At 43.1% G+C, this 13,907-nt stretch overlaps 3 protein-coding genes across 5 annotated transcripts in view; 2 read left to right on the top strand and 1 right to left on the bottom strand.

Moving 5' to 3' along the window:
* Positions 1–6,850, top strand: part of szt2 (SZT2 subunit of KICSTOR complex) — a 66,721-nt gene extending 59,871 nt beyond the window's left edge. The window contains 8 exon segments of the mRNA XM_017031028.2: positions 2–215; positions 800–977; positions 1,054–1,176; positions 2,243–2,759; positions 4,804–4,866; positions 4,868–4,921; positions 5,010–5,078; positions 5,165–6,850. Of these exon segments, the coding sequence (XP_016886517.2) occupies positions 2–215; positions 800–977; positions 1,054–1,176; positions 2,243–2,759; positions 4,804–4,866; positions 4,868–4,921; positions 5,010–5,078; positions 5,165–5,308 (1,362 nt within the window). The 3' untranslated portion in view covers positions 5,309–6,850.
* On the bottom strand, positions 6,659–9,213 carry hyi (hydroxypyruvate isomerase). Of its 3 annotated transcripts, none has more exons than XR_003049278.1 (9): positions 8,949–9,211; positions 8,656–8,767; positions 8,407–8,521; positions 8,108–8,186; positions 7,884–7,933; positions 7,714–7,783; positions 7,408–7,542; positions 7,189–7,302; positions 6,659–7,138 (listed from the first exon to the last, which is right to left on the bottom strand). XR_003049278.1 is itself a non-coding variant. In XM_008338462.3 (9 exons), the coding sequence occupies exons 1-8, from the start codon at positions 9,175–9,177 to the stop codon at positions 7,247–7,249; spliced, it is 828 nt and encodes a 275-aa protein (XP_008336684.1). In that variant the 5' UTR covers positions 9,178–9,213; the 3' UTR covers positions 6,659–7,160; positions 7,205–7,246. The 3 variants fall into 3 exon arrangements, 2 of the variants coding, with proteins under 2 accessions (XP_008336684.1, XP_008336683.1); XM_008338462.3 differs by having other exon boundaries at positions 6,659–7,160; positions 7,205–7,302; positions 7,714–7,765; positions 8,949–9,213; XM_008338461.3 differs by having other exon boundaries at positions 6,659–7,160; positions 7,205–7,302.
* A 3,556-nt stretch (positions 9,214–12,769) lies between these two features.
* ptprfa (protein tyrosine phosphatase receptor type Fa) overlaps positions 12,770–13,907 on the top strand; it is a 200,737-nt gene continuing 199,599 nt past the window's right edge. Inside the window, exon 1 of the mRNA XM_025054285.1 lies at positions 12,770–12,979. The gene's annotated coding sequence lies outside the window, so the exon portion shown is untranslated. The remainder of the gene's footprint in view (positions 12,980–13,907) is intronic.

Here is a 13,907-nt window from a genome sequence, read left to right as displayed (position 1 = left end):
GCTCTCCATGCTCTTCACAGAGGAGTGTGACAAAGTGCGGGACCTGATGCACGTCCACTCCTTCAGCTACGACTTCCACCTGAGAGTGGTTCACCAGTACCTGGTGGGCTGCCACATGACGCTCCGACAGGGCTACCAGCTCACGGACTTCCTGGACGACTTTATCTCCTATCACCCGGACATTCCCAAGTTTGGTCGCAATCACGTAGTACAAGGTAATATTAGTAATATTTTGCAAATTTGGTAAAGTCTAGAAGTGTCGGGAAAACACGTGTGTCCGAGAACTTCCTGGAGTCTCCAGGAAATTGACATCTGGACTCAATTGTCCTCCAAACTGCCAACATTAGTGCAACATTTGTAGAAATATATGTGTGAAAAACAGTACACAGATTGTGGAACATCATGCAGTACATATTGATACTTGATATATATATGTAAATATATATGTAAAAATGTAAATATATTGTATATTAAGTATTACTTTACTAAGTTTTGATACTAAAACAGATTACTTCATCAGATGTTTAATTGATTTCAGGATCCGGACTGAAGTTGATTTGTGTAAAAATAAAGTAATGTAATGTAGTTATTACTAATATTTAATGAAAAATACATATTGAGGGTTTTTTTATGGTCAGTATAAAGAAATGCCAATATAATCACTATCATATCATACCTAAAACTCTGGTATCGCCTGTTACTTTAAGATATAGAAAGGACCACATATAAACAGCATTTGGAGACAGACTGTCCAATCGTTGACCTGATTGTTGTCCGTTTGCTGTCCTGTGTTTCTCAGGGAGCTTCTCCATCTCCACTGGCATGATAACAGCCCACCAGCTCTACAACTACATCACAGACCACGCCAGCACTTACGGCATGAAGCCGCTCCGCATGTCCAAGACTGCACTGCCCACCGACAACAAGAAGGGAACGCCCGACCTGCACGAGTACGCCCTGGTGGCTCTGTGGAACAGGTACGGACCGGATCGAACCCACCGCCGTACAGGAAGAGCTTCTTTATTTTACAACCTTCTGCTGTTTCTGCTTCAGTTCGGGCTCCTACAAAGATCTGGAGGGCTTGCATCACCACGATGACTTTGACGTGTCTCTGGTGGTGTGCCATAACGCAGCTCCATTTGAGGAGCAGTCGGACGGAGAGAGACATGTGCTGAGGTAAGGAAATGAGAAGGAACAGATTTTTTTTTTTAAAGAAGACTGAACAATGTAGAATGGTGAGTGCTAACACTAATTGGTGAGAGCAGAGCACATCACTGTGTGACAGAGACCACAGGCTGGGAGGAATCTAGATCTTCGGCGCTAACAAGGACAGACTGTGCCACACACCGCCTCTACGAAAGCTGTGGGCAGTCGTCGATGGCCTGAGGGATGAGTGTCACCGCATAATGTCCAGAAGATCTCCAAAGTTTTCTTCATTATCTGTCAGTGAACCTCATTTATGAAACAGGAATAGTGCCTGTGGTCATTGCCATTCAAAGATAGCTGCGTGTGGACCAACGTGATGCTGAGTTCAAGTCGAGTTTAAAGACCTACGCAAACATTTTTAGCTGCAGCACTAAATGACTGTAGGACCGTGTACTGTGGATAATGTTTGGACCTGATGTTGAATTGTTTGTTGATGATTGTTTCAAGGACCGGTCAGCTGGTACTGGCTGCTACCATGGACGGCTAGTGTCCTGCCAGAACCACTGCCTTAAGGCCAGAGTACAAACCACTCTCCACAGTGTGGCGCACTGAGTTCACAGATTTCAAATTTTACCCCTGGATTCTGAGCAGCCATTTTAATGTTGGTATTTCCCATCTTGTTGACTTTCCGTCGTCAAATCCGATTTACTTTCAACATCTTTCCTGAGTCTGGTGCTCATGGTCTCTGAGCTCAGGACAGGCATCTGAGTGATGTATTTTTTGGCCTTAATAGCATCAAATCTGGATGTGACTGAAGGAGAATCTTTGGAAGATTTCCATCTCTTTGTGCTCCTAAAATAAAACCATCAGGGTTTTGTTTTTCTCCTGCACAGAAAATGGAACCATTGTTAAACAGGCTGTAGAAAGAGGTGAAATAGCTACAAAGGAAATCATTTCAGTGCCCAGAAAAGAAATGTTGTTTATCGTCAGTACGATGTGGTGGTTTGGAACCAGTTTGATAAGGCGTTTGATAAGAAACCCAAAAAAAGACACTAGAACTGACGTCCTTCTTTCTCCTCAACTCTTATTTTTACAGGTTGCGCTTCTTTGTGATCATGACCAGTCAGAGAGAACTCTTCCCTCGACTCACGGCTGACATGCGTCGCTTCAGGAAGCTCCCACAGATCCACCGTGACCCGGGTGAACTGGGGGGCCGCCTTCCGCCAGAAAGAGCAGAAGGAGCGGGTTCACGTACGAACGAGCAGGGCATCTGGGAGGAAACGCCGTCTGAAGCTGCAGCCGCCTCGGCCCCAAGTGACGGGAACGAGTTCTACCCCCTGAGCAGAGGTGGATCAGAAGCCCAGGGTCTGCTCTACCCCTCGCCTCTGTTCCCCCTCCTCAACAACGAGGTGGCGTCGGCCCACAGACAGATCCAGGCCAGCGTGGAGCAGGCCATGGGTCACTGCCGCAGGGACAACCTGTGGAGGAGGCTGTTCCACGGAGAGCACCTGGCTCTGGACAAACTGAAGCTGACCAAGCTGTCCTTCAGCGAGCTGGAGGAGCTGCTGGCTGCTGTGCAGAGTCGCTCGGTGGGAGAGATCGACCCGCAGCTGGTAAGGATGTGTGGACCAACTTTGGGCTCAAGTACAGCGTCACACAATTGGGCAGCAGGTCTAGTTCAATTATCTGACCAGATAATCACAAAAACCAGAATTACAGCATCCAAGGAACGAAACACGTCCACATCTGTGTGCATTTCTTCTCACTCGGCTCGTTCCAGGTATTTAAAGATAAACGAGAAGCTTAAATTTGTCATTTCCTGATGCTACATAAACACAGACTTCATCAACTGAGGTGTACTTTCATCCCCAGAACCTGAAGAACTTCTCTGGGTGACACAGCAGCTGACAGATCTGACAGTTTTGTTTTGGCTTTAATTTCCCCTGCTGCGTGTCGACACCACCCTCTCCGTCTTCCTCCTCTTTTATCTGCACTCAATTTGAATTACTAACAGCCAATTTAACTGGCAAGAAGAAAAGGAGAAACTTGTTGGAGGGGGTTTTTGTTTTTTTTTTTCAGTAAAAATGTCTCCACCTTGGATCAGCAGAGCAGGTTGTCTTTAACCTCTGGGGGGTTTTAATCCTCTGGTTTAATCCTGATCAAACTGCATCAGTGTGTTTTTACAATGCGCTGCATGTTCCTCCACGACTGTTTGACATTTCCAGACTCAGCCGATGATGTGGAGTTTGTTGACGTGCAGTTCGAGGATTAAAATCGAATTGATGATTTTGTGCAGCTCCAAATTTAAATGTGCGTTATTGTCAGGGGTAAGAGAGGGAGGCAGGGATCTTTCAGTGTGATGGAGAGGAGGATGAAGAGAAATCAGGCATCTGAAATGATAAAAGCACTTACTGTCAGTGAAAAGGAGGGAAGAAAAAAAAACTGTGCTTTAAGAGAAAGAAATCTCTGACAGAACAGGAATCAGACGTCTGCAGTTCTCTGTCTGAAGAGTTCTGAGTGAAAGGAGAAAATGACAGAGGAGGAAAAGTGAAAGACAAAGAGGGAAGCAGGGGGAGAAAAGGGTGGGAGTCTTCACCCGTACAGTATATCCAAGAAGTTCCTCAAACCCTCTGCTGAAATTCCTGACTGTGATTTGAGGCTCACACAACAACCGCCGGTGGAGGTTTAATTCACCTTGCACGGCAACAGCAGCATCACTGGCTGGCAACGCAGCACCAGCTGTAACACAACTGTGCTCCGGATCATCGCAAAGGCAGAAGAAAATTAACTTTTTATTAAGAGGGGCTTTATTTGCCCCTGTGAAACACCTCTCAGGGGAAGTCTGGTTCATTTCCATGGCAATCATATCAAAAGTGTGTTTAAATTGTCTGGATCCAGAGGAAGAGGAGGAGGAAGGGCCAGGAGCAGTGGTTGTGTCAGTGGCAGTATCTGTGTTTTGATCTTGGTCTGTTCCTGCTTCACATTGTTTCATCTGAGATATTTTATTCCCTCAGTAAACATCTCCTTGTTCCCAGAATTTTCCCAACAACCACAGACCAAACACAGAGAGAATATAATTGACAATCTGGTTTTCAGGACTTAGTTTTGATAAACTGTATTAAAAGTCGCAGCTGAATTTCTAGTAGAAGTAGTCAGTAGTACTACAGTAGTACAGTAACTGATGAGTAGGGGTGTAAGAAAAATATTGATACTGAAATATTGAACATTTTTGTTTGTATTTTTTTAACAATACCATATCAATATTCTATATCACTGTATTGATTTGTTAACCATTAACCGACGGCTAGTTGATTGTTCAGGGACTGCATATATTTCCACTATTTGAGACAAATAATCTTGTGTTTTTTTATCCAAACATTTCTGCAAATACTTTTCTTCTCTAGTGATTCCAAATGTAGATCCCTCTGTTCCAATGTTAGTGACCTGATGTTCAGATGGAACAGCAGCAGAGTCTTTACTGTGATGACAGTTTGACTACAGTTACATTTTTTAAAGAAAAACTCAATATATCTTCCTGCCTATAGCATCAAAGAATATCGCAATATATTGTGTCGCTGCCCCGTGTCGTGATACGTATCGTAATCTTGCCAATACACACCCTCACTGATGAGTTTCATTGTGCTGCTGCTGCTGCAGGACTGTTTCCTTACCATGGGTCCAGCCTGGTACCAGAGTCTGATCAAGGCCCTGCTGCACCGCCTCCCGCTTCCCTCAGAGCTGCAGACACTTTGACGACAGCAGAACCCAGTACCTGGTGAGGAGGACAAACGTCCGTCTGACAAATGAAACTGCTGTTGGTTTCAGTGCAGTTAAAGGAAAAACTGTGTGTGATTGTGTTCCAGGCTGTTCTGAACCAGAAGTTCACCGACTGTTTCGTGTTGGTCTTCCTGGACACCCAAGCAGGAAAGACGGTCAGTTGGCATTTATACCATGACCAGACTGTATGTTGTTGCTCAAATGTTTGTTTATTTCATGTATTTTCTTCTTCTTGGATCAGAGTCTGAAGGTGGTGTTTCGGGAGCCGCTGCCCTTACAGCCCCAGGCTGGCAGCAGCCCCCCTCCCCAGCTGGTGTCCATGTACCACCACCTGGAGTCTGTCATCAACACGGCCTGCTACAACCTCTGGACTGGGCTGCTGTGACCACGGTCGGTGCTTCACGTTCCACGTGACCACACAGAAATGTGGAGACATGAAGACGAGAACATGTTTGGAGAACGCTTCTCAGGAGTCTCACACCTACGGCCGCTGCTGTTGCTGTGATGGAGCAGCAGCAGAACCGTATGCTGATGACACTCTACTTTACATTACAACATGAAGGGTTTTTACACTGAGTCAAAGACAAAAAAGAGCTTTAATTTAAGATGTTTTTAACTAAGCATTCATGTGAGTATTACTGCATCATACATCAGAAGTAGAACTTCCCCTCAAATTAGTGGACCTGGTCTACGAGGAAGCAGTGAATCTGTGTGCCGGTTCATGTTGGACCAACTCTGAAGAAGAACCTGGTCTGAAGCTTTTGCTTCTGCATTAGCCTTCATTTTACTCTAATTAGGAATTCAAGTATCTGAATTGACCAAATGTTCAAATGTTCAAGACCTGAACCAGCGACTGAGACCATGGACGTTTTTAGAGATTTACAGACCAAAGAAACTCACTGTGAAGTCCAACAACCGCTACAGACATTTTAGCACCAGACCAGAATTATCATGGGGACAAGGTCACGCCTGATTGGATGAGTACACAACATTCAGCTCTAGACTTCTGGTCTAGTCTGATCTAGATTTATTTTTCTAGCAATTTCCAACAACTAATTCTTCTGGGTTCCTGAGGCATTTCCAGGAAGTTTCTGGAACAGCACAAATTCAGTTTAGTGCCATCTAGTGTGTATGGTGGTCAAACAATACTACACAGTTCTACAGGTGAAGTGAACCAGGATTCCTTCACACCACTGTCACTCTCTCAGCTCCATCTTCTCAGAGTTGGTGCCGTCTGGTACTTCTGGATCCCTCAGTGTTAGTATAAGCCACGAGGTGTGTGTGACGGACAGACAGACGGACGGACAGACGGCCATGATTACAGCTCTCAGGCCTGCGACCCTCCGTCACCTCACTGCCACACCGTCTGTCCTGAAGTGCCTTCTGCCATTGTGTGTGTGATTCTTCTGTTCTTTAGAATTTTCAAAGCGTCTGAAGCGATACTGTTACCGTGCACCGAAACACACACACACACACACGTGCGCTGCAGTCAAAGTGCCTGAATCAGTTTGGATGAATGTGACAATTACAGCCTTTCACAGACGAGAAAATGGGTCATATTAACTCTGTTGATTTGCATAATAACATGCCACATGTCATCAGCTCTGTGTGTGTTTTTTTCTCCACGGCCTGATGAGTGTGACGGCGCGGCCACTGATCACACATCAGTTTACAGCAGGGCACACAGAGTCAGACCAGAAAGTACAAAAAAAAAAATCATAAAACATTTGATAAATTTCCTTCATTTAACTCTTTAATGTCTGCCTGTTCCACTGGAACCAACGGTGTAAATTATGAAGTCAAACTGACAGATACTGTGATATAAATACACTGTACACAGCTCTAATTGTATAGCGTGTATTATGAATGTACAGAATACTTTATACAGTATGTGAGAATATCAAATAAAACGGAAGGAAAAATATAACTGTGATGAATCATTTTAACAACTTTAAAAAGGTTGATATGGACGTCACTGTCCACATACTCATTTTAAGTGTGTTAAGTGTTCATGATTTTAGCTGAAATAATCATTTTGACTTGCAGTTACCTTGAGGCTAACTTTTACATTTTTTTTATCCCTGTTTTCATTTTCTCTAAATGTTTATTCATGTGATTCATTTTTTCCAGGAATGTAAAATTTTAATGCTTTTAAAATAACATGCCCTTCAATTTGGCAAATTTAGGGACTGTGTGTAAACGTACACAGCTGAGTGCATGTACATGGGTTTTTGTGCGACTGTGTGTAAACGTACACAGCTGAGTACATGGTTTTTTGTGTTGTTTAATATTCTGATTCTGGCTCAGTCAGCTCGTTCCATCATCACTTGCTGCGTGCCCAGTAATCTGTGATCCATCCCAGACCTTCCTGTGTGGAACCTGGGGTGAAGAACATTGATGACAATTTCAAAAAACATTTTTTTGTTTATATATGTATATATTTCACAACCTTAAATGAAATTGAAAAACATCACCTTGACTCACCTAATGGCTTGTACTCACAGCCGACGTACCCCTGGTACTTGAGCTCCTCCAGGAGGTTGAACAGGTAGCTGTAGTTGATTTCTCCATCACTGTCTGGTTCGTTCCTGCCTGGAACCTGTGCGATCTGAACATGACCTGAGGAGAAGATGAATGAACGCCTCAGCGTTGAGTAAAAAAGGTTCTGTGAAAACGTCAATCTAACGCCACATTCTATCTCCGGTTATTGATGGTTCTCTGAATGCTGCGATGAGTCCACGTCTGTCTTTTTGTCAGTTGTCATCACTGACCATGGTACGGTCCACTCACCTATCAAAGGCAGATACTTCTGTATGTTCTGAGTCAGGTTTCCATCCATTATCTGCCAGTGGAAGACGTCCTGAGACAATTAAGATTGTTGGTCGTTTATGTGCTTCTTAAAAGTTGCTTTTTATTATTTTTCTTTTTTTTTTTTGAGCTCTTGTTTCCAGATCACTCACCATCTGCAGCCTGATGTTCGACTTTCCAACTTTCTCCAGAATATCAGCCGCTGCAGAAACAAGGATGGAGGACACACGATTACAGTCAGAAAATGTAAATACCATTGTACTTGTAGTTAATCACGATTAATAATGATTAATTGTATTTGTAGTTTATCACGATTAATCACTCAGTTGGCCAAAATCAAAACTGGCCATTTAAAGTTTCACCATCAGTGTCTTACCCTGATGAGGAGAGTCCAGAAAGTACCTGTGGTCAGTAATCCTGGTGTTGATGGGTTCAATCAGTCCAGTGATCCCTTCCTGTGAGGAACAGTGCTCAGAGTCAGGATAGAACTCAGCCATATCAGAACATTTCCCTCAGACGTGGACCTGTCACGTCTGTCATGCAGAATATTGCACAAATGTAGAAAAAGTATTTTTTTAATACTGTAAATGTCAGCTAAATATAGTAGAACTCTGCTGTTTCCAGCTGCTGAAAACACATTTTCACTCCATTCTGCTGATTCTGATTTTCACCTGCCTCTGACAGAACATCAGCGGCGTATCTCAGGTTCTGGACAAAGACTGCTTCCATCTCTTTGACAACGGCTGCTCTGTGAGAACCTGCAGGAACCCTGCCTGCCATCAGGTGGATCCTGGAGACACAGGGAAGAAGAGTGAGGATTCTCTGTAAGGAACTGTCAGGTAGGATGAAGGTTCGAACATTGACAGCAGAAGAATACACACTGATGACTCGTTGGAATAAGGTAGTAACGAAGTCACTGTTCACCTTCTGCAGTCCAGGGCTTTAGCGTACTTCACCGCTACAGCCAAACCCTGTTTAAAGTCTTCTTCTTTGCCAGGAACTGCAGCCAGACCCAGCTCACCAGCTTTTGTATTTCCTTAAAGAGCAGCAGCAACAGTTATCATTTATCCAGAGGGTCGTGGGTTTGATTCCTAGAATTCCAAGACGTTGGAAAATTTATCCTAAACAATTCCTCTGTGGCTTCCTCCTCCTGTTACTTTCATTCTCCTCCTTCTGCCACTTATTCTCCCGGTCCTACATATTGTTCTCCACATTACCTGGTGGACTGTTGATGAGCACCACCTCCACCCCCGCCTCCTCCCTGGCTTTCTGGAGCTCCTTCAGCTCACAGTCGTAGAGCCAGGCCGCCTCCACGGCCCGAAATCCGGCTGCAGCGGCAGCGCGAATCCGCTGGCTGAAGTCCGGAAGCTCCGTGAAGAGCCAGGAAAGGTTGGCACAAAACTTTAAGCGAGCCATGAACCTGTGCACAGAAACTAAATCCACCATGAGTTCAAATCTCACCTGTCAAAACATTGACGAAGACTGTAAACAAGGCAGAAACACAAGATTTGAGCTTCACAATAAAAGCCTGCGCGGTCACACAGCTGTATATAACAGTGGAATACTATAATATACAGAATATAAATCAACCAAGAGAAACAGCGTGAAGAGTAAAGGCGACTCAAAAGGTTATTTTGATCGTGTCTCTAGCCACAAAAAGAAGGAAAAGCGAAATGTTTTTATTTTGAAAAAATATACGGATGTAGTTTTGGTTTGAGACGTCAAAATTACAACGTTATTGTCACGTGATCGTCTACTTTTCCTGTCACAGTGCTAAAGTACAGATGTTGAAATTTGTACCTAATTTAAATCAGGTTAATATCGTATCACTCAAAAACTTATTTTAATTTTAATAATTAATACCTTACCATATTTTGCAGTGGTGTTTAATTTATTATTAAGGAATTTATATGCTTTAAATAATTTAAGGACCTTGTGTTGTGTTTGCCTGAGACTTCATAGTTTAATTGTGCAATAATACACAGCAATTAAAATAATAAAAAATGCTAGTATTTAACAACATATTAGTCATGTTTAATATTTCCAATATGATAATTATATAAATAACAACTGTGTGTTTGAATGACTGCTGCTCAGTCTGTGGTGTGTGAGATAAACAGGTTTAAAAATCTCTTGCTAAGACGTGTTAGCACAGATGCACAATTAAAAACACTAATTTATGTTAAAACACAGTCCACTCCCTGAGCAACTTTTCTGGCCTGTGGCCTGAAGTGAATGTACTTGACTCTGCAACAGTGACAGCAGCTAAGCCACGATTATCTGTAGTCGTCAGAGGGACGACCCTGTTAGCATTTGCACACATTACTCTTAGTCAGCGGGGCTGTTTGCTCAGAGATAATGAGGCCAGCACCACTCTGGACATCTGTGCTTAAACACAGCTCACCTGCAGCATCACACGGCTGTACGGATCTCTGACTGTGATGAAACTCTCTGCCGCAGGGCAAATAAAAGAAACGATGATGATGAGGGCTTTTAAAGGATGGAGAACACCGTGAACTCTGTGACATCACAGAATGTGGGCCAGATGGAAGCACTGGGGAAGACCTGATCAGCCGCCCTTTCACCCCGGGCAGCTTTTAAGAAGCCCAGTCTTTCAGCAGTTGAAATGGTGAACATTATAGGTAGAATAATAAACTATATCCAAATAATGACAAATGTTTTTAAATCTACGGCCTAAAAAAGTTTCCAGCTGAAGGCCGTGGCGGTCGTACGCCTCGTCACTCTTCTTATTTCTTGTGGAGTTTGTTGACACACAGTGTGAGAGCAGGTTAATAAGGGGGAGAAGAAAAAAAACGACATTTCAGCAGCGACCCTGAAGGCACCTGGAGGGAAATGTTGACGGTGAGATCTGAAGTCTGTGTGAAGTGTCAGACGTGTCACCTGCAGACGCTGTCACACCGCTGCTCCACCAGGAGTAAATGAGCTCACCTTCGTTACAATGATGATCTTCGCTCAGACGTTTGACATTAGACTCATTTCCACACATCACCCAAAGGTTGTGGGTGTGTGGGTGTGATCGTTAGACATGCAGCTGATTACTTATACCACAGTCGTGCTGATGGCTGTGTGAAGGACATAGTCTTGTCAGAGAAAGCTAAGGGTTCTACTACTTAGTACCAGGAACTTTTACAAGAATCAGGAAACCCTAGAGGTCTTACTGCAAATTCCGGTGCATTTGAAATTGAAGTACAAAGAATCAAAGTACTCTGAAAATAACAATCAAATCTTTCAGTAATTACATGTAACTTTGGTCGTATTTACTCTCCAACGATCCCTTCTGTTCTGGTTCATGTGAGAGCTGCAGCAGTCTTAGCCCCACCCCCAAATACTGGCAGAACTTGGTCAGTGGCTGAGTTGTGATGGTACGACTGCCCGGTCACTGAGGCTCCTGGCTGCCGTGCACAGCTGTAAATCGCACGTGTCACTAAGTTCTCCAAACAAAATTAGGTGAAGCTGTTTGAGTTTTTATGGTTTGGTTGAAGCTTCCAGCAGGGGGCCTCCTGGCTCCCACCCGCAGCTTAATATGACATACATCAAGAGAGTTAATTTGATTCTTTGGAATATATGATAACCCTGCAGGAACAGTAAACCCTGTCACAACAAGTCCTCCAGTAAATTGTTGTTGTTTCTCTGCAGCTTCCAGTATCACGTAAAACAGGCTCCATTTACTACACAGTACACAATATATACAGTATATCATAAACTATAGAAAGTCAAACTCCAACAAATCTGCTCCACATTTGGTCATAACTTTCGTCTGTGGGACAATTGCAACCAAATTCAATTCTGTTTTTTTGGAGCTAAATATATTTTTCGAGGCAGTTTAAAATATTCAGTTTAATTTCTCCGTCGGTAAACGTTCACCTTCCAGGAGTTAGACATTTTTCAGCCCATACTCATCACATTTATGCAAAAGGAGGGATATCAGCCGATAATATTGGCCGACCGATATTATCGGCTGAAATCATCATAATTAAGTATTATTTATAAGAATCGTTATCGTTTTTTTTTCCTCTGATAATGAAAACCCCATAATGCAATGCCCGGGTTTCCCCAAATGATGTGTGCCTAAAAATAGTTTTGGGGATAAACGGCTGTATATTAAAGTGAAACCCACTAGATGGCAGCATTGTAGCTCAATGTATTAATCTACTTTAATAATCAGTGGATTGTATGCAGATGCTGGTGCTAGCAACTCATACAGTGGTTTGTACAGATAAACAAACAAATATTACCAGGCCTATATCCATAACGGTTGAAATCAGACTCGGAAATTGTGTTAGGTGTGTTAGGAATAACGGTTGAAATCAGACTCGAAAATTGTGTTAGGTGTGTTAGGAAAATATCAGATACACAAATTTAAAATCGGACATCGCTTTAAGTCTTTGCTCAAACTTTTCTATGTAGATGTTGTTGCATTGTATATATATATATTTATATATATATTTATATATACAGTACATATATATATACATACACAGACTCACATGTCGGTCCAGCCTGTGGCTTTTCTCCTCATTATTCCTGGTGTATGAAGGGAATAATTCCATCTATCAATTTACAACATCTTCATAAACTTGTGTTGCTCCTCAGGGGAACCATACACAGGAAGACGGGCGGTTCAACGTCTGGTGGACTTCATCAAACGTCCACCAGACAGGAAACAGACGTCTGTCGTTGGGCAGACACGTGATTTTATTAAGATTTAGCTGATGGAACTTGGATGATTGAATTAACCCCATGCTTTACATCATCTTTGTTCACATTCACCCCAGTTGTGATGTCACTATCAGGTTCTCCTGTGATTAGACATCGTTTTCTTACAACACTATTTTGAAAACTAAAAACTGAAATTCTGATCTTTTTTACTTTTTGCTGAGAGAAGTTGTCAGATTCAGTGTGAGTCAGAGTTTAAAGACTTTTCTTCTATTTTTTGTGTGTGTGTGTGTTAAAAAGCAACACAGGCTCCTCTGACATCCATTAATGGCTGGAGCAAAGGTCTCGAAGAGGGCGGCACAAAACTGTTAAACCCTTTAGAGGAATTGGATCAGCTGCTTTTAGAGGACCAAAGTCTGGAGCAGACATTTGAGGACCGCTAAGAAAGAAGAGTTTGTCTGGGCTCACAGAAAAACCTTGACTGAGCTGTTTTTAGGTTGAGCCGAGATGAGATGAGACCCAAATTCTGGATCCCAGGATGTAGACCACTCAACTCCTTTAATCTATGGTGGTAAGTCCCAATGTTTATATTTCAATACCACTATAATGGACTGTCAAATTAACTGTGTTAATTGCCCTGACTGATAAAATAGATTTTTTCGGTGTTTGAGCTTCGAGCCTTCCTTCCTTGGCCTGTAGGTGGTGCTAATCACAAGTTGTTTGTGAACTGGGTCAAAAGGTTTTTTCAGAGACACGTTGGGTTTTTTACCTACTCTATTTGCTGTAGAAAAAAGACTATTAAAGAGTATGTTGTCAAGGTGTTAGCAGCTAGCATGGTAGAATCACCAGATCACTTTTACCACATTAGCAACATGTTAGCAGCGGGCTAGTATGGAGTGTATTAGCAGCATGTTAGCTGCGCCGTAGCATGTAGTATATTGATCAGGTCTCAGTGACCGACAAGAGCAGTGGTGAAAAGTGATCTTTATAACGACTATTCCATGCTAGCCATGCTAACACCTTGCTAACAAATCAGTCGACACCTTGCTAAGGTTCAAATAACAAAATAACCATCTTTAAAACAACAATGTTTGTTTCAAAGTAAGGGTATTCTGTGTACTATGGTTTGATTGAACCTGGAGTCTTGTTCCGTCGTGCATTCCTCGGGACGCTGCAGACACTGCATTGTCCCATTTTTCTGCGACACCGATCCTACAGAGACCTGAAAGACAAATCCAGTGTCAGCTCCTTCCTCAGGTGACGTAGACCAGCAGTAGGTCAACACCACCTGCCACAGTCTCCTGCCCAGTTCCCTGGCTTTTGTCTTTTTTTGTACACCCCGCCCACCCCCCATAGAGCTGCTGTTGTCCACCTGCCCGTCCCATGTCCCCTCCACAGGTTTTCTATTTGTAGTCGCCTCATTTCCTCTGCACTCACACACTTGTTGCTCCGTCTCCTTGTCACTATTTAAACCCACTCGTCTCCAGCTCCATTATCTG

Source organism: Cynoglossus semilaevis, chromosome 2 (genome assembly GCF_000523025.1).
Source record: "Cynoglossus semilaevis isolate Cse_v1.0 chromosome 2, Cse_v1.0, whole genome shotgun sequence".
Lineage (NCBI taxonomy): Eukaryota > Metazoa > Chordata > Actinopteri > Pleuronectiformes > Cynoglossidae > Cynoglossus > Cynoglossus semilaevis.
The sequence above is the reverse complement of the archived record's forward strand: the minus strand, read 5'-3'. Positions and strand labels throughout refer to the sequence as shown.